At 33.0% G+C, this 22,260-nt stretch overlaps 2 protein-coding genes across 19 annotated transcripts in view; one reads left to right on the top strand and one right to left on the bottom strand.

The window, feature by feature from the left end:
- The window catches only part of eps8l2 (EPS8 signaling adaptor L2), a 137,139-nt gene that overhangs the window by 58,089 nt on the left and 56,790 nt on the right, over positions 1 to 22,260 (top strand). Inside the window, exon 1 of one of the 15 annotated variants that reach the window (XM_087311517.1) lies at positions 18,188 to 18,496. The exons of the other annotated variants lie outside the window; for them this stretch is intronic. The gene's annotated coding sequence lies outside the window, so the exon portion shown is untranslated. Of the gene's footprint in view, positions 1 to 18,187; positions 18,497 to 22,260 lie in introns of those variants that run through there. 15 annotated transcript variants of the gene reach the window in all.
- LOC147837641 (uncharacterized) lies at positions 6,337 to 15,991 on the bottom strand. 4 transcript variants are annotated; one of them, XR_015526049.1, is made up of 14 exons: positions 15,896 to 15,991; positions 15,458 to 15,621; positions 14,303 to 14,350; positions 14,153 to 14,216; positions 13,806 to 13,867; positions 13,456 to 13,532; positions 13,062 to 13,138; positions 12,665 to 12,740; positions 12,285 to 12,362; positions 11,893 to 11,954; positions 8,454 to 8,544; positions 8,277 to 8,328; positions 7,991 to 8,068; positions 6,337 to 7,136 (listed from the first exon to the last, which is right to left on the bottom strand). XR_015526049.1 is itself a non-coding variant. In XM_087311660.1 (11 exons), the coding sequence occupies exons 8-11, from the start codon at positions 12,339 to 12,341 to the stop codon at positions 7,021 to 7,023; spliced, it is 303 nt and encodes a 100-aa protein (XP_087167786.1). In that variant the 5' UTR covers positions 12,342 to 12,362; positions 12,665 to 12,740; positions 13,062 to 13,138; positions 13,456 to 13,532; positions 13,806 to 13,867; positions 14,153 to 14,350; positions 15,458 to 15,621; positions 15,896 to 15,991; the 3' UTR covers positions 6,337 to 7,020. The 4 variants fall into 4 exon arrangements, 2 of the variants coding, with proteins under 2 accessions (XP_087167786.1, XP_087167787.1); XR_015526050.1 differs by lacking the exon at positions 8,454 to 8,544 and having other exon boundaries at positions 15,458 to 15,625; XM_087311660.1 differs by lacking the exons at positions 8,454 to 8,544; positions 11,893 to 11,954 and having other exon boundaries at positions 14,153 to 14,350.

Below are 22,260 nucleotides of genomic sequence, written 5' to 3' on the forward strand. Positions count from 1 at the left end.
ACACACCACCGGAGACACACACATATAGTACACACACACACACACACACCACTGGAGACACACCACTGGAGACACACACATACAGTACACACACACACACACACACACCACTGGGGACACACAAACACACATACAGTACATACACACACACACACCACTGGGGACACACAAACACACATACAGTACATACAAACACACACACACACACACACACACACACACAGACACCCCACTGGGGACACACAAATACACATACAGTACACACATACACACACACACACACACACACACACACACACCACTGGGGACACACAAACACACGTACAGTACATACACACACACACACACACACACACACACACACACACACACACACACATACAGTACATACAAACACACACACAAACACACATTCAGTACATACAAACACACACACACATACACATACAGTACATACAAACACACACAAGCACACACACACACACACATAACTGGAGACATACTGTACATGCATACAAACACACACACATACACCATAGGAGAGACACACACACACCACTGTAGACACACAAACACACACACACACACACCACTGAAGACATACACATACAGTACATAGAGACACACACACACACACACACACATACTTGTTTTTGTGCATTGTGGGGGTCACCTGTCACGGTGGTTACGTAATGGGGACCGCCCTTTCTGATGATGTTAGAGACATAAAAAAAATAGTTTGCCACACAAAAACACAAACTATTTCATAAAATCACTTCAGATTTTGGATATTCCGCAAATTTTTTTTTAGACCTGACACAGTGGTCACTTGTGGGGACATTTCAGGTTTTGTGTAGAAGTGGGGTCCGCCACATACACAACCGATTTTTAGACAAAGTGGGGACCAATTCTACACACACTTTACTGGTTTTGAGACAAAGTAAGGACCAGTTCCAGATACACATTACCAGTATTGAGTCAAAGTAGGGACCAGGTCTACACACACACTACCGGTATTGAGTCAAAGTAAGGACCAGGTCTACACACACATTACCGGTATTGAGTCAAAGTAAGGACCAGATCTACACACACATTACTGGTATTGAGTCAAAGTAAGGACCAGATCTACACACACATTACTGGTATTGAGTCAAAGTAAGGACCAGGTCTACACACACATTACCGGTATTGAGTCAAAGTAAGGACCAGGTCTACACACACATTACCGGTATTGAGTCAAAGTAAGGACCAGGTCTACACACACATTACCGGTATTGAGTCAAAGTAAGGACCAGGTCTACACACACATTACCGGTTTTTAGGCAACGTGGGGATCAGATCAGCACCCTTACTATTATTAAATTTTAAACCTCAATCAAGTAATTTGACAGTAAACTGCTTTAGAATTTTCATTTGAAGAGCAGGTCAGTTTATAAAAAATGTAATTTGAATACAGAAGGAACCTCAAGATCCAATCAGGAAATGGTCCAGAATAGATTTAATAAATGTTATATTTATTATAAATAATTTCCACAAAACCTTTAAACACAAAAAAACAGTAAACACAAAATCCATGAAACTCTCTTGCATGTCTAAAAGCAGTTCTCATTGGGTATAACAAGCTTCCACATAACTCTTCCATGTCTGCATACACATTTAGTTAAGTGCAATAGCAAACAATATTAAACGGTTAGTTCACCCCAAAATGAAGATTCTGTTATTAATTCCTCTCCTTCATATTGTTTCTATCCCTTGCTGTCTATGGAGGATGAGGAGTTCTTGCACTTCATCTAAGTTATCTTCCTTTGAGTCTGAAGATGAATGAAGGTCTCAGGGGGTTAGAGTGAGATGAGGGTAATTAATAATATAATGTACATTTTTGGGTAAACTCTTAAAACCCACCAGTATGTTCTATTTCTGTTTCTGTCGTATTGTAACTATTTGAAAAAAAAAAAAACATTAAAAATATTTTAAAATATATTAATAAAGAACTGAACCCCACAAATGCACAGAGACCTTCATCATATAACCAAGCAACCAAAACTCCAAATAGACATCATTTGTTAAGCATTAACTCTACATTAATAGTAAGCAGTTTATAAACACAGCTAGATGCTCTTTTGTTGACTTATAAGCATGTGTTATGTGCTAAATTTTTGTGTTTTCATACTTTGTTTATAATTCATTTTTCATAACTAAATGAAGTATTGCATTATTTACAAACTGTCTAAGAATAATTGGTGTTTTTTAAGATCATTAAGAATGAGTAAATAAATGATTAAAAAACTATATAAATGAACATTTATACATTTACTATTCAGGCATATAATGAGGGCTAAAAAAAAAAAAAAAAAAGAAAATCCAATCGATTCACTCTGAGCAGAATTTATATTTTTTCGGTTCTGTTCTTGCGTTGCTTAATAGACAAAATATTCCGAAAACAGTTTTCTAGAAAAAACAAAAAACAAAACTTTATTTAATTACAAAGTATTGCAGGGCTATAGAGTGCTCTGTTTTTTTAATGGTGCAACTAAAAAATCTATACGAGGGGTAAGATTAAATGAATTTTCAATAAGTATCATTAAAGATATATTTATAATATGAACTTGCTTTTGGTTATTGATTGACACACTGTTTAAAGGTGCTACACACAGCCCCACTCCTTGGTATCGAGCGCAGGCCCGGCCCTACATTTAGATGTTGTATAATATGAAATAGCAATTAAATTATGAAAATTGTTATGAAATAGTTTTTCAGTTTTGTAGCCTCATAAAAATGTTTAGTTCACTGCACAGTGCAATTATTATTAAAATTTATTATATCCATTATTATTAATATTAGTAAAATTGACAAAACACAGAACTCTTTTAAACGTTTGCTTTCATTTTGACATGCTAAAGCGCACTTTTACAGTTTTGTAAAGAAACATCCCATTATGCAGCAGCAGTCAAGTTAGGACACTTAAAAATGCCTTTTGTGTTCAAAAATGAACGGCCTGCGAAGTCAAGTTTACATGGTTATAAATTAAATAGATATAGCCTAGTGTGTAAGTGAATTTGCTGCAGATCCACCTCTCACATGTGCTGCAGGTAGGGTAAATGATAATCTTTTTAAAAAATTTACTTTAGGCTATACTGCTATTTGCTCATGCAAAATCAAACACCAGAAAATATATCGTAGGCCTATATTAAAAGCTAAATTACAGTTAGCATCATAATTAGTTCAATTATGTGCTGTAGGCTATTGATTGACCAACACCCCCTGTATACAGTTTACCCACTGCAGGTCTACAGTTCTGATGTGTCATGAATTACTTGTTTTAAATGACAGTAATACATGCTATATTTAGTTTTTATTGTAAAATATACATTATAATCCAGTACAAAGTAAAATAATATTTATTAATGGCCTATTGGCAGCGTATAGCCGTTAAGCTTATAGTCTAAGCATGTTTTTTATTATTTATTATTATTGGTTTTAATTTTATTAGAAATTTAATAGCCGATTAGGCAACACTACTTCTACATGTCATTGGCTCTGATTGCGTTTTTTACAGATAACCTATTTACAAAGATTTTTATTAAAAAAGTGCACTACCACAAGATATTTTTGTAGGTGTAAAAATCTAAAAAGTATCATTGTCATAATCTTGCCTTATTCATCTTTAATATAAATATTAAATTTAACACATTCATTGATTAAACTAGGGATGCTAACGATCACTCGATTGATTTATTGTCGGTAACCCTTTAAAACCGATAGACCTTATCGATGACCGATTAAGCATGGGCATTTAATAAGTTATGCTTTGCTCTTTGAGATGCGTCCACGATTTTACACATTACATAATCAAGTGTGCGCAGTTTAGGCTACGTTACTCTATGGAGTCGTGCACTCTCTTGACTTTGCATATTGGTTATGCACATATTGGTCATACCTATTATGCTCAGATCTCGTTTATCCGCTGGTTCTGCCATTAATCCGCTGGTCAAGTAATCAAAAAGTAGGCTACATGACGTTTAATTATGGGCTGGTTATTAAGACCAAACATTGGTTGTGCAAACTGTATTACGTTCTCTAAAATTTTAAAGTGTTTTAAGCTACATTATCTTTTTATAGACTGGCATAGGCCTAAATACGCAACACGGCCAGACATTTATAGTTTATATAAAAACGAGCGTCACCGTCGCATTTGTTCACATGCTTTAAATTAATGCTTTTTGTCTCCCAAATTCATATAATAAAGAGAACGATAAAATAACATTATTAACCGTTTAACTGTATACATTTCTGTTCAGAACGATTAAAGTTGATCTTTTTTTTCGGTTTTCGTTTCTGTTCCTGAAAAATGTCATTTGATTCCGTTTTTCGTTTCCGTTCCTTGAACCGGTTTGGAGCCCTGCATATAATACGTTTTTTTGCATGTTAATTAATGCTTTATTAACTCAACTTCATGCAGTTTTGTGATCTAATCTAAAGTGAGGAATATTGATGCTTTATAAATCCCTTATAAATGACAATTAAAGGTTCAGAATCATTCATTTATTCATTTATTTTCATTTTGGTTTTCTCTCTTTATTAATCCGGTGTCGCAACAGCGGATTGAACCACCAACTTATCCAGCACGTTTTTATGCAGCGGATGCCCTTCCAGCTGCAACCCATCCCTGGGACACATCCATACACATACACACTCATTTACTACGGACCATTTTAGGCTACCCAATTCACCTGTACCGCATGTCGGAGCACCTGGAGGAAACCCACACCAACACAGGGAGAACATGCAAACTTTACACAGAAATGCCAACTGACCCAGCCAGGGCTCGAACCAGCGACCTTTTTGCTGTGAGGTGACAGCACTACCTACTGCGCCACTGCGTTGCCAGGCTCAGTATCAAATAAACAATAAGTAATTGCAATCATACCTAAACAAATACAATTACTGTAAATTTTAACCATTGCTGAATAACAGGAGTGTCGAAATACAACATCATTTGATAAAACAACAATATAATAATTTAACAATACATTACGTGTAAAGCAATTTTATATTTAGACAAGATTGCAATGATTTACTTTTCATTTGATACAGTTTCATTTGTGCATCTTGTCACAATTAGAAATTAATAAAGTCATTTTTTTTCCTCTATATAATGTAACTGAGCCTTATATTGTCATTTATAATGGATTTATAAAGCATGAATAGCCCTCGCTTTAGATTAGATCACAAAACTGCATGAAGTTGAGTTCATAAAGCATTTATTAACATACTAAACAACTTATTATATGCCTGAATAATAAGAATTATAAATGTTATTTTGAATAGTTTATTAATCATTTACTTGCACATTCTGAATTATCTAAAAAAAAAACACCAACTACTTTTAAATATCTGTTTTTTTTTAATGATGTACTTTTCATTACTAAATTAAGTATTGCATTATTTACCAAGTATGAAAACAATCATTAAGCACATTATAATTGTGCTTATAAGTCAATAATATTTGTAATTTATATTTATAAATATAATTTATAAACTGCTTACTAATGTCTATTAATGTAGCGTTAATGCTCAACAAATGTTCAACTAACTATTTGCTAATGTTTCATAAATAATTCATTGTGTGCAGTTATTATAGTGTTACCCAACATTTATATAACTAATTAATCAGGCATATAGTAATGGTTACTCTGTCTAATAATAAATGCTTTATGAACTCAACTTCATGCAGTTTTGTGAGCTAATGTAAAGTGAGGACTATTGATGCTTTATAAATCCCTTATAAATGACAATTAAAATCTCAGCTATATTCTCAACAGAAAAAATAAATAAATTAAAAGGGAGAGTGATTTATATATATATATATATATATATATATATATATATATATATATATATATATATATATATATATATATATATATATATATATATATATATATATATATATATATATATATATATGTATGGTAAAGCAGTGGCGCGGTAGGTAGTGCTGTCGCCTCACAGCAAGAAGGTCGCTGGGTCACTGGTTTGAACCTCGGCTCAGTTGGCATTTCTGTGAGAAGTTTGCATGTTCTCCCTGCATTTGTGTGGGTTTCCTCCGGGTGCAAAGGCACAGTCTAAAGACATGCTACAGGTGAATTGGGAAGGCTAAATTGTCCCTAGTGTATGAGTGTGACAGGCCCATATGATAGGCTGGCCGGAAGGTGTAAAAAAAGTCGTTATCATATGGACAAGTCTAAAACTGAAGGACTTGTTCCAAAAAGAGCCGACCCCGCAATCATACAGGACTAAGGCCAAAGAAGATATATATATATATTTTTTTTTTTTCATTAATTTCAAGATACACAAATGAAACTATCTAATGAAAAATAAATCTTTGCAATCTAATCAAAATCTAAAATTACTGTACAGTGCAAACATTACAGAAACACTGAAATGAATATTGCCATATTGTTAATTATGTTGTTTTGAAATGCAGTTGTATTTTTATTTTGCAATGTTTAAACTTTACAGAATTTTTTAATAAGATTGCAAAGATTTATTGTTCATTAGATACTGAGCCTTAAATTGACATTTATAAGGGATTTATCAACTATAACCAGTCCTTAATAGATTAGGTCACAAAACTGCATGAAGTTGTGTTATTATAGCATTTACTAACACACATGGTTACAATTACTATATGCCTGAATATAACATGCATAAATGTTCATTTGAATAGTTTATTAATCATTTAATAACTCATTCTGAATTATCTTAAAAACCACCAACTACTCTTATATACAAATAGTTTGTAAATAATGCAATACATAATATAGTAATGAAAAATGAATCAGTAACAAAGCATGAAAATACAATTAAGTCAAGTCAAGAATACAGCGTTTGAAGCTGTATTTATAAACTGCTTCCTAAAGTCTATTAATGTAGAGTTAGTGCTAAACTAATGATGTATAGTGTGTAGTTACTATGAAACTGTTATTCAGATATTTTTTTTTTCTAAAGAGTCAAGATTCAGTTTTTAATATAAAAATCCAAAGCTGACCAATCTCTGGTTTTTAGAGCCAATGGTTCAGCTTTCACCACAGCATGTACTTCCTGTTTGCTCCAGGATCTTCTCTTTATGGGACCTATGGGTGGTTAAAATATAAAAAAGTGGTTTTAGTTGCATAAATGTTCAGTCATTTTTACAACATGAGCTGTTATGTTAGTTTAATATTGTGATAGAAAATGCTAGAAAAATATGTCTTGCCTATTATTAAAAATACTTAAGATGGAGATGGATTAAAAAATACTTCCTAATAACTCCAAAACTGGTTAATGTGGTTACACTTTATTCCATAGTCCAGTTTAGACATTCTTCTAACTATGCGTAACTCTGCAACTACGTTAATTATCTCACAGTAAAGTATTATGTATTAGAGTATTTGCATACTGTTAGAATGTTCAATAAGACTAACGCTCATCTGATTATCAGTAGAGTATTAGCAGACTGTTAGCTCAAGTTTAGCTCAAAACACTACACTGTAACACATATCTGTTAAGGTTACCTCAATAAAACCAACTCTCATTGGTCTCAGTAAATAGTACAGCAGACTGTTAGGTTACGCTCAAAATTAGTACAATATGACTAACTCTTATATAAATTTAGTAGAGCATTAGCAGTGTTGATTCTAACAGACAGTCTAATGGCTGTTAGTTGACAAGTAGTTGCAGTTACTTGTAGTTAGTAGTAGTAGTAGTAGTAGTAAAGTAAATTATCAAAATAAAGTGTAACCAGATATGCAATTAGTATATTTTCCAAAGTATTTAGCAATATTGTTTAACTAACATAAAATGAGACATCAAGTGCCACTGTACTGAAATCATCATAGAAGTAATGTGCTTCTGTCCTGTTTTACCCTACATGTTATGTAAATGAGCTTGTGCATTTGGACTTGTACAATAACACAAGTCAGTCACAAATTAACTTTAATGATCATACCTCTCTTTTTTGTGAATGCTGGGTCTGCTTCACTATCTTCACAGACACTGTACCATGGTGATGATACTTGAGGGGACTCTGAAAGTAAAAATCAAGTCTGAGAGTTGACTTCTCTGCATAAAGCTTACCAAAATATTTATTTGATTTTGTGTTGTTTTTTTTAATGGGTAAAAGCGTGTGATGGTAGCTTAAAAATAGTTTTCAAACACAGCACATACATATCATGATAAAAATAAACATTCTGAAAAAGAAAAATTCTGATCAGAAAAATAAATAATATTTTTACCTTTTAGACTGGACTTCACCTCCTCCAAAATCACGATCCACTGTAACTTTCTCTGAATGTAAAAACCCACACAAAAATACATCATTTAAAACAATATGGTATATGTTTGCAAATACAAATGTGTATATAACATCCAGAAAATATGGCACTGTATTACATGTTTGTGTGTAAACCCACGATTTGATCAAGATTCCACCCTTTAAAATCTGCCGAGCGTCTGTTTTCAAGTCCCAGAAAAACTGAGTTGTGGGAACAGAGCAGTTCTCTTCTGCAGTCATACAGTCATAACACACACATACATATGAAGAGTTAGGTTGCAAAATGCGATAAACGGCATTTTTTGACATTTGGATTTTATTATTGGAAATCACTGTTCAGATGTACCTTAATCTATGCGTGAATTGCTGCCATTAATAACATTTAAGAATGCACATTTTAGGCCAAGTACAAAACGTATTTTTTTTTCACAAAACGCAATATCCGTCAGACCAGTTTCTTTACAAAGTGCGATATAACAGTTAGAGAGCGTTCAGGATGCGGAGCGAGCTCAGTATCCCCTGGGAAGAGAGTCATCGCCGGTGAAGTGCTCAGAGTTTGCTCATTGATTTAGCGATAGAAGAAGAAGTCTTCAACTTCACAAAAATGTATAAAAAGGCCACAAAAGTGGACCAGAATAAGATACTTCTGCGTCAACAATACACAAATGCAGCAGGGAACGAGTCTCCGCTGATGTCAAGAGAAGGCCTAGGAGCGCCTTTTTTCCTACTCCCCATCACAAGATACCTGTCTGCAAGGCGACATTTCTAAGTGTCCTTTATAAGTTTATTTTTTAAATAATTTCTTAAATGTAGCTGAGTAGCCTATCTGAAGATTTATTTATGCAGTTGCACCTATTATTTTTAATTAATTCTTGTTGTTGTTGATTTATTATAAAGGAACTTAAAGGGCACATGTTGTTATGGAGAAAACGGTTTAGCTTTTTCACAACCAAATAAATAAGCTATTATTATTATTACAGTGAAATAATTCATTAAATATGACATAGCGAGGCAAGTTTGTGTCGCAGACTCAGTGACATCGCAGCTCCGCCCGCTCTAATCATACAGGTTTGGTTTTCTGCAGCGGTGTGGAAGGAGCCGCCCTCCACTCTTTCTGTACCAAGCTAAAGGTCATTTATCTAAGTTAATCTTACTTATCAAACAAAACATTGATTCACTAGCTTTTGGTAATGGTATTAATGTAGTATAATATAGCCTAAGGTGGATGTAGCGTTTTGCAAAAAATAAAAATAAATAAAGTTATGTTATGTTATGTTGTGTACATTCTGGCCAAATCTAACTTAGAATCTTATTATTATTAATCAATCTTTGCATATATTATTCCATATATTTATGGTGTATAGTTTTTTTTAACCAATTTAAGATGTTTGACAATGTGGGTTGGATTAATATGTAGCATTTTGGCATGTTTTTTTACTTAATTATAGACATAAAATTAAATAAAAAATATCCTGGATTTGAAAATATTGTGTTCCTGGCCTTCACTGAGCTCAAGTTATAGTTTAATGTACAAAAATTGTGAATGAACTTCACTGTTGATGTCCTGAAAAATAATGTCAAAATAACCAACATTTTTTTAAATGGATATATCTCGTTTTGCAATGAAACTCTTCATATACAGTTGAAGTCAGAATTATTAGCCCCCCTGAATTATTAGACCGCTTGTTTATTATTTCCCCAATTTCTGTTTAACGGAGAGAAATTTTTTTTTAACACATTTCTAAACATAATAGTTTTAATAACTATTTTTAATAATAATTTCTAATAATGGACCTATTTAATCTTTGCCATGACGACAGTAAATAATATTAGACTAGATATTCCTTAAGACACTTCTATACAGCTTAAAGTGAAATTTAAAGGCTTCACTAGGGTAATTAGGTTAACTAGGCAGGTTAGGGTAATTAGTCAAGTTATTGTATAATGATGGTTTGTTCTGTAGATTATCGGGGAAAAAAAATATAGCTTAAAGAGGCTAATAATTTTGTCCCTTAAATGGTGTTTAAAAAATTTAAACTGTTTTTATTCTAGTCAAAATAAAACAAATAAGACTTTCTCCAAAAGAAAAAATATTATCAGACATACTGTGAAAATTTCCTTGCTCTGTTAAACATCATTTAGGAAATATTTAAAAAAGAAGAGAAAAATTCGAAGGGGTCTAATAATTCTGACTTCAACTGTATATATATATATATATATATATATATATATATATATATATATATATATATATATATATATATATATATATATATATATGAAAGTATATACAGTTGAAGTCAGCCCCCCTTTTTAAAACTTTTTTACAAATATTTCCCAAATGATGTGTAACAGAGCAGGGAATTTTTTCATAGTATATCTGATAATATTTTTTTCTTCTGGAGAAAGTCTTATTTGTTTTATTTCAGCTAGAATAAAAGCAGTTTTAATTGTTTATGAACTATTTTAAGGTCAATATTATTATCCCTCCAATAACTTGCCTAGTTACCCTAATTAACTTAGTGAAGCCTTTAAATGTCACTTTAAGCTGTATAGAAGTGTCTTAAAAAATATCTAGTCAAATAATATTTACTGTCATCATGGCAAAGAGAAAATAAATCAGTTATTAGAGATGAGTTATTAACACTGTTATGATTAGAAATGTGTTTAAAAAATCTGCTTTCCATTAAACAGAAATTTAGTACAAGAAATAAACAAGGGGGCTAATAATTCTGACTTCAACTGTATATAATTAAAAATATATATTTTATATATAATTTTATAAATATTTTATATAAAATTATTTAATATATTTTTATATATAATTTATAATTTTTATTTTGAAAAATATAATTTAGACAGTAGTACTCAAGGGTCCAGGGGTCTGTTCTTCGGACCTCGCTTAAATAATCTAAGATTATATTAAAGATCCTGGATCTTTTAATCTTGATAACTCATCTTAGGCTAATTTGGTTCTTCAAAAAAGTTTGCGAATCAGATTAAACTGATCTGAGATGTGTTGTGACTGTGTGTTGTGACAGATCTATCGATCCTCAAAATCATTATCAGCAATACAACGATTGGCTGACGGCACAGCAGCGTGATGACATCTGATTAATGGACAGTTATCAAAATTACATGAAATCCGTAGTAAACGGTTCGTTAAATCTGATATGCAATAACAGAGTTGTGTGTCACGTGCTGGAGCAGAGCAGTTCTCTTCCCTTCATATGGTCATCCTTCAATAAAAGCTAAATATAAAAAATATATATATTAGTTAGACAGCAGTACTCAAGGGTCGCGGTCCCCACTATGTCAGGCCTTACTGTGTGTGTATTGAGGACTAAGTGTGTTTCACAGCTTCTCTAACATGCCTCTGGTCCCCACAATGTCAGTGCATATGTTCACCAATTAGGACACACACTCTGTTTCATTTCTATATTTTGATTAAGTTAAATAATTACAATTAAATACACCACTACTACAACAACAACAACTACTATTACTACTACTACTACTACTACTACTAATAATAATAATAATAATAATAATTGTTATTATTATTATTATAAACACACCTTATTATTATAAACACATCAGAGTTGTGGGTCTCCTACTGGAGCAGAGCAGTTCTCTTTCTCTGTCATATGGAGAAAAAAAAAAAAAAATATATATATATATATATATATATATATATATTAGTTAGACAGCAGTACTCAAGGGTCCCGGTCCCCACTACGTCAGACCTTACTGTGTGTATTCAGGACTAAGTGTGTTTCACAGCTTCTCTAACATGCCTCCGGTCCCCACAATGTTACACTAGTGCATACATTCAAAAATTAGGACACACACTCTGTATCATTTCTAGATTTTCATTAAGTTAAATAATTACAATTAAATGCACTACTACTACAACAACTACTACTACTACTACTAATAATAAAAATAACAACAACAATAATAAACACACCTTATCAGAGAGTTGTGGGTCACGTACTGGAGCAGAGCAGTTCTCTTCCTCTGTCATATGGTCATCCTTCAATATAAGCTGAATATAAAAAAAATATATATTAGTTAGACAGCAGTACTCAAGGGTTCCGGTCCCCACTATGTCAGGCCTTACTGTGTGTGTATTGAGGACTAAGTGTGTTTCACAGCTTCTCTAACATGCCTCTGGTCCCCACAATGTTACACTAGTGCATACATTCAAAAATTAGGACACACACTCTGTTTCATTTCTATATTTTGATTAAGTTAAATAATTACAATTAAATGCACTACTACTACTACAACAACAACTACTACTACTACTACTAATAATAATAACAACAACAACAATAATAAACACACCTCATCAGAGTTGTGGGTCTCCTACTGAAGCAGAGCAGTTCTCTTCCTCTGTCATATGGTCATCCTTCAATCAAAGCTGAATAAAAAAAATGTAATATATATATTATTTAGACAGCAGTACTCAAGGGTTCCGGTCCCCACTATGTCAGACCGTACTGTGTGTGTATTCAGGACTAAGTGTGTTTCACAGTTTCTCTAACATGCCTCTGGTCCCCACAATGTTACACTAGTGCATACGTTTATAAATTAGGACACACACTCTGTTTCATTTCTATATTTTGATTAAGTTAAATAATTACAATTAAATGACTACTACTACTACAACAACAACTACTGCTACTACAACAACTAGTAATAATAATAATAATAACAACAACAACAATATTAATAAACACACCTCATCAGAGAGTTGTGGGTCTCGTACTGGAGCAGAGCTGTTCTCTCCTTCTGTCATATGGTCATCCTTCAGCAAACCTGAATATAAAAAATATATATATTAGTTAGACAGCAGTACTCAAGGGTTCCGGTCCCCACTATGTCAGACCGTACTGTGTGTGTATTCAGGACTAAGTGTGTTTCACAGCTTCTCTAACATGCCTCTGGTCCCCACAATGTTACATTAGTGCATATGTTCACACATTAGGACACACACTCTGTTTCATTTCTATATTTTGATTAAGTTAAATAATAACAATTAAATGCACCACTACTACAACAACAACTACTGCTACTACTACAACTACTACTACTATTACTAATAATAATAACAACAACAACAATAATAAACACACCTCATCAGAGATTTGTGGGTCACGTACTGGAGCAGAGCAGTTCTCTTGCTCTGTCATATGGTCATACTTCAGCAAACCTGAATATAAAAAATATATATATTATTTAGACAGCAGTACTCAAGGGTTCCGGTCCCCACTATGTCAGACCGTACTGTGTGTATTGAGGACTAAGTGTGTTTCACAGCTTCTCTAACATGCCTCTGGTCCCCACAATGTTACACTATTGCATATGTTCATAAATTAGGACACACACTAAGTTAAATAATTACAATTAAATGCACTACTACAGCAACAACATCTACTACTACTACTACTACTACTACTAATAATAATAATACTAATAAACATACCTCATCAGAGAGTTGTCGGAGCAGTTCTCTTCTGCAGTCATATGGGCATCCTTCAATGAAAGCTATTTAAAAACAGCTTTGTTATATAAGTCATGTCATGACAATAAAGCTTTCATGACAGTCTTATGAACCCCCCTTTAAAGTAAAGCATTACCCAATTAATTAAACTTTTTTACCCATTAAGACAAGAAGAAGATATTAAGAGATTGATTTCATTATCTCTTATGGATGATGCAAACTCTATATTTTTGAACAGATTTACCCTTAATCTATATTAACATTAAAAAAACTCTTAGCTTTGCTGAATGTATTAAGGATTAATGTATTAAGTGATCAAAATGCCAAACCTTTCTCCAAGGCCAATCACATGCGCCATAGTCAAACGTTATTTCCTCTCCAAAGAAAATATCCCTGATTGCAAAAAGGCACAAATGAGGTTTTCTCTGAACAACGATCTTATTGACAGTGCAGTTAGGGTGCAGATGGTCATCATTCACCAGCCGGCCGAGGGTCTCGTCCTCATGATCGGCATCAATGCTGCAAAACTAAGAGAAAAGAGCAAGCAACATTTTAATTATGCCCTCTCATAGCAATAAAAAGCTAAACTATGGCATGAATACAAACACAATGAATATAATATATACATGTACATTTGAATGGGGAAAACACTTAACCACCTGTTCTTGTTTTACCATATAAAGTCAAACATAAAGACAGTATTTTTATTAATATCTCGTCTATGCTTTGCTTCCACAAGCTCTATCATTTGTACTCAACCACAAAACTTCCTTTAATAAATGTGGACAACGCAAACTCTGACCTAAAAGATTTAATGAAATGTGTAGGGTTCAAAAACTACAAAAACCTCACATTAGCATCCTCTCTGTGTGTGAATTATAAATACAGTAAACCTTTTGAAGTGGATTAGAACCTTTCCTCAATGTTGTTCTAATACTATTGAACACCTGTTCTTCTTTCTTAGGACAGTTTTAAAGAACTTTTTTTCCACTTCAATTGTTTACAGGTCACACTTTACAATCAGGTTTTATTAGTTAATGTACTTACTAACATGACCTAGTAATGAACAATGCATGTACAGCATTTATTAATCATAGTTTAACATTTACTAATTACTAATGCATTATTCAAATCTAAATTCATGCTTGTACCAGTAATAATGCATTGCAATAATTACTGCATTGTGCGTGTTCAACTAGTAATGAACAACTTTATTTTCATTAACTAAAGTTAAACAACATGAACAAATACTGTAATAAAGTATTATTCATTGTTCATGTTAGTAAATGCATTAACCAGCATTAACTAATTTAACCTTATTGTAAAAGGCTACCAGTTGACAGCAAATAAATAAATAAAACACACACAGTGAACATTTATGTACTTGTATATATGTTTTACACTAAGTTGGAGTTTATTATAATTATTTAGCTAAAATAAAACGTTTCTACACGTCATAGAACAATAAATTAAGTACATTTCTAGGACCAGATGGCCCCACATTTTAATTATAACCTCTATATCACTACATTAACGTTTAAATAGTATATAATAGTGTTATTTCAGGATTAACGTTACATGTTTAAAGCAATTAACCATTTAAAAAGTACGATACAAGAACTATGAAAACATACCTTAGTAACCTTCTATATATTCGGTTTCCAGTGAATGGGTCTTGTCAGTGGAGCTGGTGATGTGTTTCTCCGCATCTTTTAATGGTTTTATCCTCCGTCGATCCATTTAGCCGCCCGGTGATTGGTGACTGTATGACCGAGGCTCATGCACTCCACCCCGGCCTCTGACTCACGTAGCACCGGGCAGTTAGCACGTTAGCACATTAGCGCGAGTAACTTTTACTCGTGTAAACAAGTTAAATTACATACCGAACTGTAGTTTGTGTCTTATCAGTGTTATATTAATACGTAATTTGAAACAACATCGATTAAAACACCCAGGAAATTCGTTAAAACATTTAATTAACTATACCTGATAACTGTCAAAATATGCAACATAAGTATTTGTCATATAACCGATTTCATTACATTATGATGGTGAAAAACATTATAACTTACCAGAAAATTCGATTAATTTGATGATAGATCTTAATTAAGTTGATTAAAGTCGGATTCATTTATGAGATCTGCGCATGTGCAGTAGCCAGAGTGTGTAAATTGCGCCAAGTGTGTGTCAGGGTGCAGTACCGCCATCCGACTACAGGACCGCTATAGAGCAGTGCGCCGACACACACTTACACACTCAATTCAGGTAAATGGTCAAGGTGGGGATCAGTGAAAAAAACTGCACTAGGCATATCAGCAACGCCCCCTGAGTCTTTTAAAGGCAAAACATAGTGGGGACCGGGCAATCGGTCCCCACTATGTTTTTGGTCCCCACTTTGTGAGTGTGCTATCATGCTGAGGTCCCCACCATGTAATAAAAACAAACACACACACACACACACACACACACACACACACACACACTACTAGAGACACATACACACATGCCCACACAAACACACAAACAAGTACACGTCGCCGGAAACACACACACACACACACACACACACACACACCAAAGTCACACACAGACACTTCAGGAGACACACACACCAATTCAACCAATTCATAAAAGCCAGGGGTGGCACGGTGGCGACGTGGGAATTGAATAAACTAAATTGTCCGTAGTGTACTGTATGTGTGTGAAAGAGTGTGTTTGGATGTTTCCCAGTGATGGGTTGCAGCTGGAAGGGCATCTGCTGCGTAAAACATATGCTGGATAAGTTGGCGGTTCATTCTGCTGTAGTAAATCCTGGTTATAAAGTGACTAAGCCTAAATTGTAGCTCTTCCCAACAGGGAAAACCAGCAGCAGTCAGGAATGTGTGATTACTAATTACACTCTAAAAACGTTATTTATTTAACCCAATGGTTGAGTTAAACATATTTGGTGCTTTGTTGGGTTCTTTTTAACCTTTATTAGTTAATTTATTAATAACTAAACCAGTTGAGTTAAATATTTGGTGCTTTGTTGGGTTATTTTTAACCTTTATTTGGTTATTTATTTAATAACTAAACCAGTTGAGTTAAATATTTGGTGCTTTGTTGGGTTCTTTTTAACCTTTATTAGTTAATTTATTAATAACTAAACCAGTTGAGTTAAATATTTGGTGCTTTGTTGGGTTATTTTTAACCTTTATTTGGTTATTTATTTAATAACTAAACCAGTTGAGTTAAATATTTGGTGCTTTGTTGGGTTCTTTTTAACCTTTATTTGGTTATTTATTTAATAACTAAACCAGTTGAGTTAAATATTTGGTGGTTTGTTGGGTTCTTTTTAGCCTTTATTTGGTTATTTATTTAATAACTAAACCAGTTGAGTTAAATATTTGGCGGTTTGTTGGGTTATTTTTACCCTTTATTTGGTTATTTATTTAATAACTAAACCAGTTGAGTTAAATATTTGGTGCTTTGTTGGGTTATTTTTAACCTTTATTTGGTTATTTATTTAATAACTAAACCAGTTGAGTTAAATATTTGGTGGTTTGTTGGGTTCTTTTTAACCTTTATTTGGTTATTTATTTAATAACTAAACCAGTTGAGTTAAATATTTGGCGGTTTGTTGGGTTATTTTTAACCTTTATTTGGTTATTTATTTAATAACTAAACCAGTTGAGTTAAATATTTGGTGCTTTGTTGGGTTATTTTTAACCTTTATTTGGTTATTTATTTAATAACTAAACCAGTTGAGTTAAATATTTGGCGGTTTGTTGGGTTATTTTTAGCCTTTATTTGGTTATTTATTTAATAACTAAACCAGTTGAGTTAAATATTTGGTGCTTTGTTGGGTTATTTTTAACCTTTATTTGGTTATTTATTTAATAACTAAACCAGTTGAGTTAAATATTTGGTGCTTTGTTGGGTTATTTTTAACCTTTATTTGGTTATTTATTTAATAACTAAACCAGTTGAGTTAAATATTTGGCGGTTTGTTGGGTTATTTTTAACCTTTATTTGGTTATTTATTTAAAGGGTCACGAAACACAAAAACACATTTTTTGAGCTGTTGACAGTCATATATGTGTCCCACACTGCTAAAAACACTATTAGGACACCTATATTTCACTAAAAAGTGTATATTGGTTGTTTTTGCGTTATTTCAAGCAAATTCGTACTTCCTGTTTGAAACGAATTTTTGAAGCTGCGTCACCGTCATGACATAATAGCGTTGTATTCCAGCGTGCAGACTGGACGTCTGTGCCAGAGTGTGCCTTATTACGTCTTACAGTGTGATGCATTAATGCATGAGTAAGGGTTGGTTCAAACCAATCAGCGCGCTCTATTGTGCAACTTCATTAATATTCATTAGTGCCACCGTCTTTACACCACAGAGACGCCACGTTGTGTTGGCAAAACAAGCGTGAAGTGTTGCTTTTACAGTTTGCTGCCATTAAGTTTCGTTTTCATTTTCTCTCTGTGAGAGCTCAGCTGGATCACGTGTGGATTAACGGTGTACGCGACGCTCGACAACAATAATTTACGTGTCTAAGGAGGATTATTGTTTACCTGAGAGCTGTTCTCATCTGCAAACGCTGAAATCCGGATTCCGGATGTAGTCTTCTCTTCATAAAGACGCGGCTCTAGTTGCTGGTGATTGTCCTGTCTCTACAGATTTGGTAAGTGAGCGAGCAGTGCTCTTTGTATATTCAGTTTGTTCGTATCAAATAAGTTAACTATTGCATTGAGTGCAAACATGTTAGCACCGCATTTAGTGACCGGAATAACACACGCGGCTTTCGGACACTATCTGCCGTGTGCATCTAAGTTTCCGGGAAATGCGGAGTTTTTTTTCTCTCATTCGCCGTGCGGTATCAAACATTGCATGAAAAATACACGCATAGAGCAGATCTTCGAATCAAATATCTCATTTGTCGCGAGGGGCATGAATGAATTCCCTGAATGAAAGAGCCAAACTGCAGTTAAAGTCCAACATTTAATAATTTGGCAAATAATTCGACTACAGATGTCCATGTAGGTTACACACCATCCCTTTCTCCTGTGTATTTTGACTGAAACTCGCGCGTGCCCAAATAGACACTCCCACACCCTCCCACTTTAGTTTCTCCGACACTCCCCCCTAAACAGAGCTGGACACCCCCACTTTTCTGACTTTTTCCAAAGAAGAGGTGTGAAAACACCCTGCTGAAACGAGGGGGTTTCATGGCCCTTTAATAACTAAACCAGTTGAGTTAAATATTTGGTGCTTTGTTGGGTTATTTTTAACCTTTATTTGGTTATTTATTTAATAACTAAACCAGTTGAGTTAAATATTTGGCGGTTTGTTGGGTTATTTTTAGCCTTTATTTGGTTATTTATTTAATAACTAAACCAGTTGAGTTAAATATTTGGTGCTTTGTTGGGTTATTTTTAACCTTTATTTGGTTATTTATTTAATAACTAAACCAGTTGAGTTAAATATTTGGTGCTTTGTTGGGTTATTTTTAACCTTTATTTGGTTATTTATTTAATAACTAAACCAGTTGAGTTAAATATTTGGCGGTTTGTTGGGTTATTTTTAACCTTTATTTGGTTATTTATTTAATAACTAAACCAGTTGAGTTAAATATTTGGTGCTTTGTTGGGTTATTTTTAACCTTTATTTGGTTATTTATTTAATAACTAAACCAGTTGAGTTAAATATTTGGTGGTTTGTTGGGTTATTTTTAACCTTTATTTGGTTATTTATTTAATAACTAAACCAGTTGAGTTAAATATTTGGCGGTTTGTTGGGTTATTTTTACCCTTTATTTGGTTATTTATTTAATAACTAAACCAGTTGAGTTAAATATTTGGTGCTTTGTTGGGTTATTTTTAACCTTTATTTGGTTATTTATTTAATAACTAAACCAGTTGAGTTAAATATTTGGTGGTTTGTTGGGTTATTTTTAACCTTTATTTGGTTATTTATTTAATAACTAAACCAGTTGAGTTAAATATTTGGCGGTTTGTTGGGTTATTTTTACCCTTTATTTGGTTATTTATTTAATAACTAAACCAGTTGAGTTAAATATTTGGCGGTTTGTTGGGTTATTTTTACCCTTTATTTGGTTATTTATTTAATAACTAAACCAGTTGAGTTAAATATTTGGCGGTTTGTTGGGTTATTTTTACCCTTTATTTGGTTATTTATTTAATAACTAAACCAGTTGAGTTAAATATTTGGCGGTTTGTTGGGTTATTTTTACCCTTTATTTGGTTATTTATTTAATAACTAAACCAGTTGAGTTAAATATTTGGCGGTTTGTTGGGTTATTTTTAACCTTTATTTGGTTATTTATTTAATAACTAAACCAGTTGAGTTAAATATTTGGTGCTTTGTTGGGTTATTTTTAACCTTTATTTGGTTATTTATTTAATAACTAAACCAGTTGAGTTAAATATTTGGCGGTTTGTTGGGTTATTTTTAGCCTTTATTTGGTTATTTATTTAATAACTAAACCAGTTGAGTTAAATATTTGGTGCTTTGTTGGGTTATTTTTAACCTTTATTTGGTTATTTATTTAATAACTAAACCAGTTGAGTTAAATATTTGGTGGTTTGTCGGGTTATTTTTAACCTTTATTTGGTTATTTATTTAATAACTAAACCAGTTGAGTTAAATATTTGGCGGTTTGTTGGGTTATTTTTAACCTTTATTTGGTTATTTATTTAATAACTAAACCAGTTGAGTTAAATATTTGGTGCTTTGTTGGGTTATTTTTAACCTTTATTTGGTTATTTATTTAATAACTGAACCAGTTATGTTGAAAATTTTGAATTTCAACAGTCTACTGATTTAACAGACACTAAACAGCTGTATTACAGTTTTTCTTGATTGCTTTGATGCAGCCGTCAACAGAAACTCCACATTTTCAAAACAGTTAGCACACAGGCCCAAACAGCGACACTCGTGGTCAAAATGACACATTTTGCTTGCAAAACGCACATATCGTGTCAAAACATTTAAAATATGCAACAAAAACTAGTTTTACCTTCAAACAACACAACTTGCAAACAAGTATGTGAGCTCTTTCAATTATAATTACACAGTGGACAACAAAATACAGAACTCAGGGTGAATCAGTGCACCATTGCTTGCCATTGTAGCCTATTGGCCTATAGGAATATTGCCAGTGCAATTTGTTGTCTTTCTATTTGGGCTGTCAAATTTGCCTTTTTGCAAAGAATTGGATCCAGAATATGAAATGCTTTGATTAAATTTATATTGAGCTCATGACATTTTTCAAACTGTGGCTGAAAACCGAAATGCTGTAAAAAAAAAAAAAAAAAAAAAGACAAAAGTAATAGAATACAGTAAATATTAGAGAAAACACGTGTAATAAACTAATATACAGTCAAATCAATTGGGAGTATAGGACATAGCAACTATTGACCTTCTCCTTTCATGCTGGCACAGAACAACACAGACCTTCCACCGTTTTCATAAGGTTTGCAGACTGATTGCTAATTGAAGATTTGTGTGAAGGAGTGTCAAATCTGTGCTTTAGTGAATTCGTACTGATGTTGGTAGTTTCTAATAGTTAGGAATAGATGGTTTCTGTTTGGTTACCATAACTAAAACAATGGGGTTTGGACTGCTTGAATGACATCTGTGTTAACTGTTTTGAAAAATGGTGGGGAAAGTGTGTCAACCCAATGAGAAAGGGTTTACACATTTGAAAGACCCGTCTTCTGCTCTGCTGGGATAGTGATAATGAAAATGAAGTGGAGCCTAGTTTCTTTAACCAGGTCAAAGCAAACAAGAAAAACTGTAATGCGTGCATAATGTTGTTTTCGCATTGTAAAGTTTTTTTAAGCTATAACACAATAATATTGTTGTTATTTTTTTTTTATCAAACTACCTTTCATTGTCATGTTTTTATATCTGTTTTACTATCCAAGACCATCTTTTAGAAGTGTTTGGATGAGGTTAAAATGTATTGTACACTGGACACTGAGTGAAGCCTGCTGCAGCTGCTGGACAGCCTCTACAGCACACAGCTCTATATTCTGCTTTGTCAACACACGATTTTCTGCTTGCACATTCTGCACTTTTTTCTGCTTCTTCATTGTTTGTGATTCTTGATTTATTTTAACAAAAGTGTCTGGACCTAAAATGCAATGCAAATGAAGCATTTTCAATATTTTTGAAAACTGTATGGCATTTATTTACACAGTCATAATTATAAAAATAATAGTGTAGTGTAGTAATAGTAGCATTAGTAATACCCGAATGGAAAAGATAACATTTAATCAGAATAACCCAATTAAATTTAAATGATAGAACCCAATGCATAGGGTTAAAATTAACCCATTGTTGGGAAGGTGCTATAATAACCTACATATGTTGGGGTATTTTTAACTCAACTATTTTAACAGAGTACTGTAATAATTACTGTAT

Source organism: Danio rerio, chromosome 25 (assembly GCF_052040795.2).
Source record: "Danio rerio strain M-AB ecotype USA chromosome 25, GRCz13ab, whole genome shotgun sequence".
Lineage (NCBI taxonomy): Eukaryota > Metazoa > Chordata > Actinopteri > Cypriniformes > Danionidae > Danio > Danio rerio.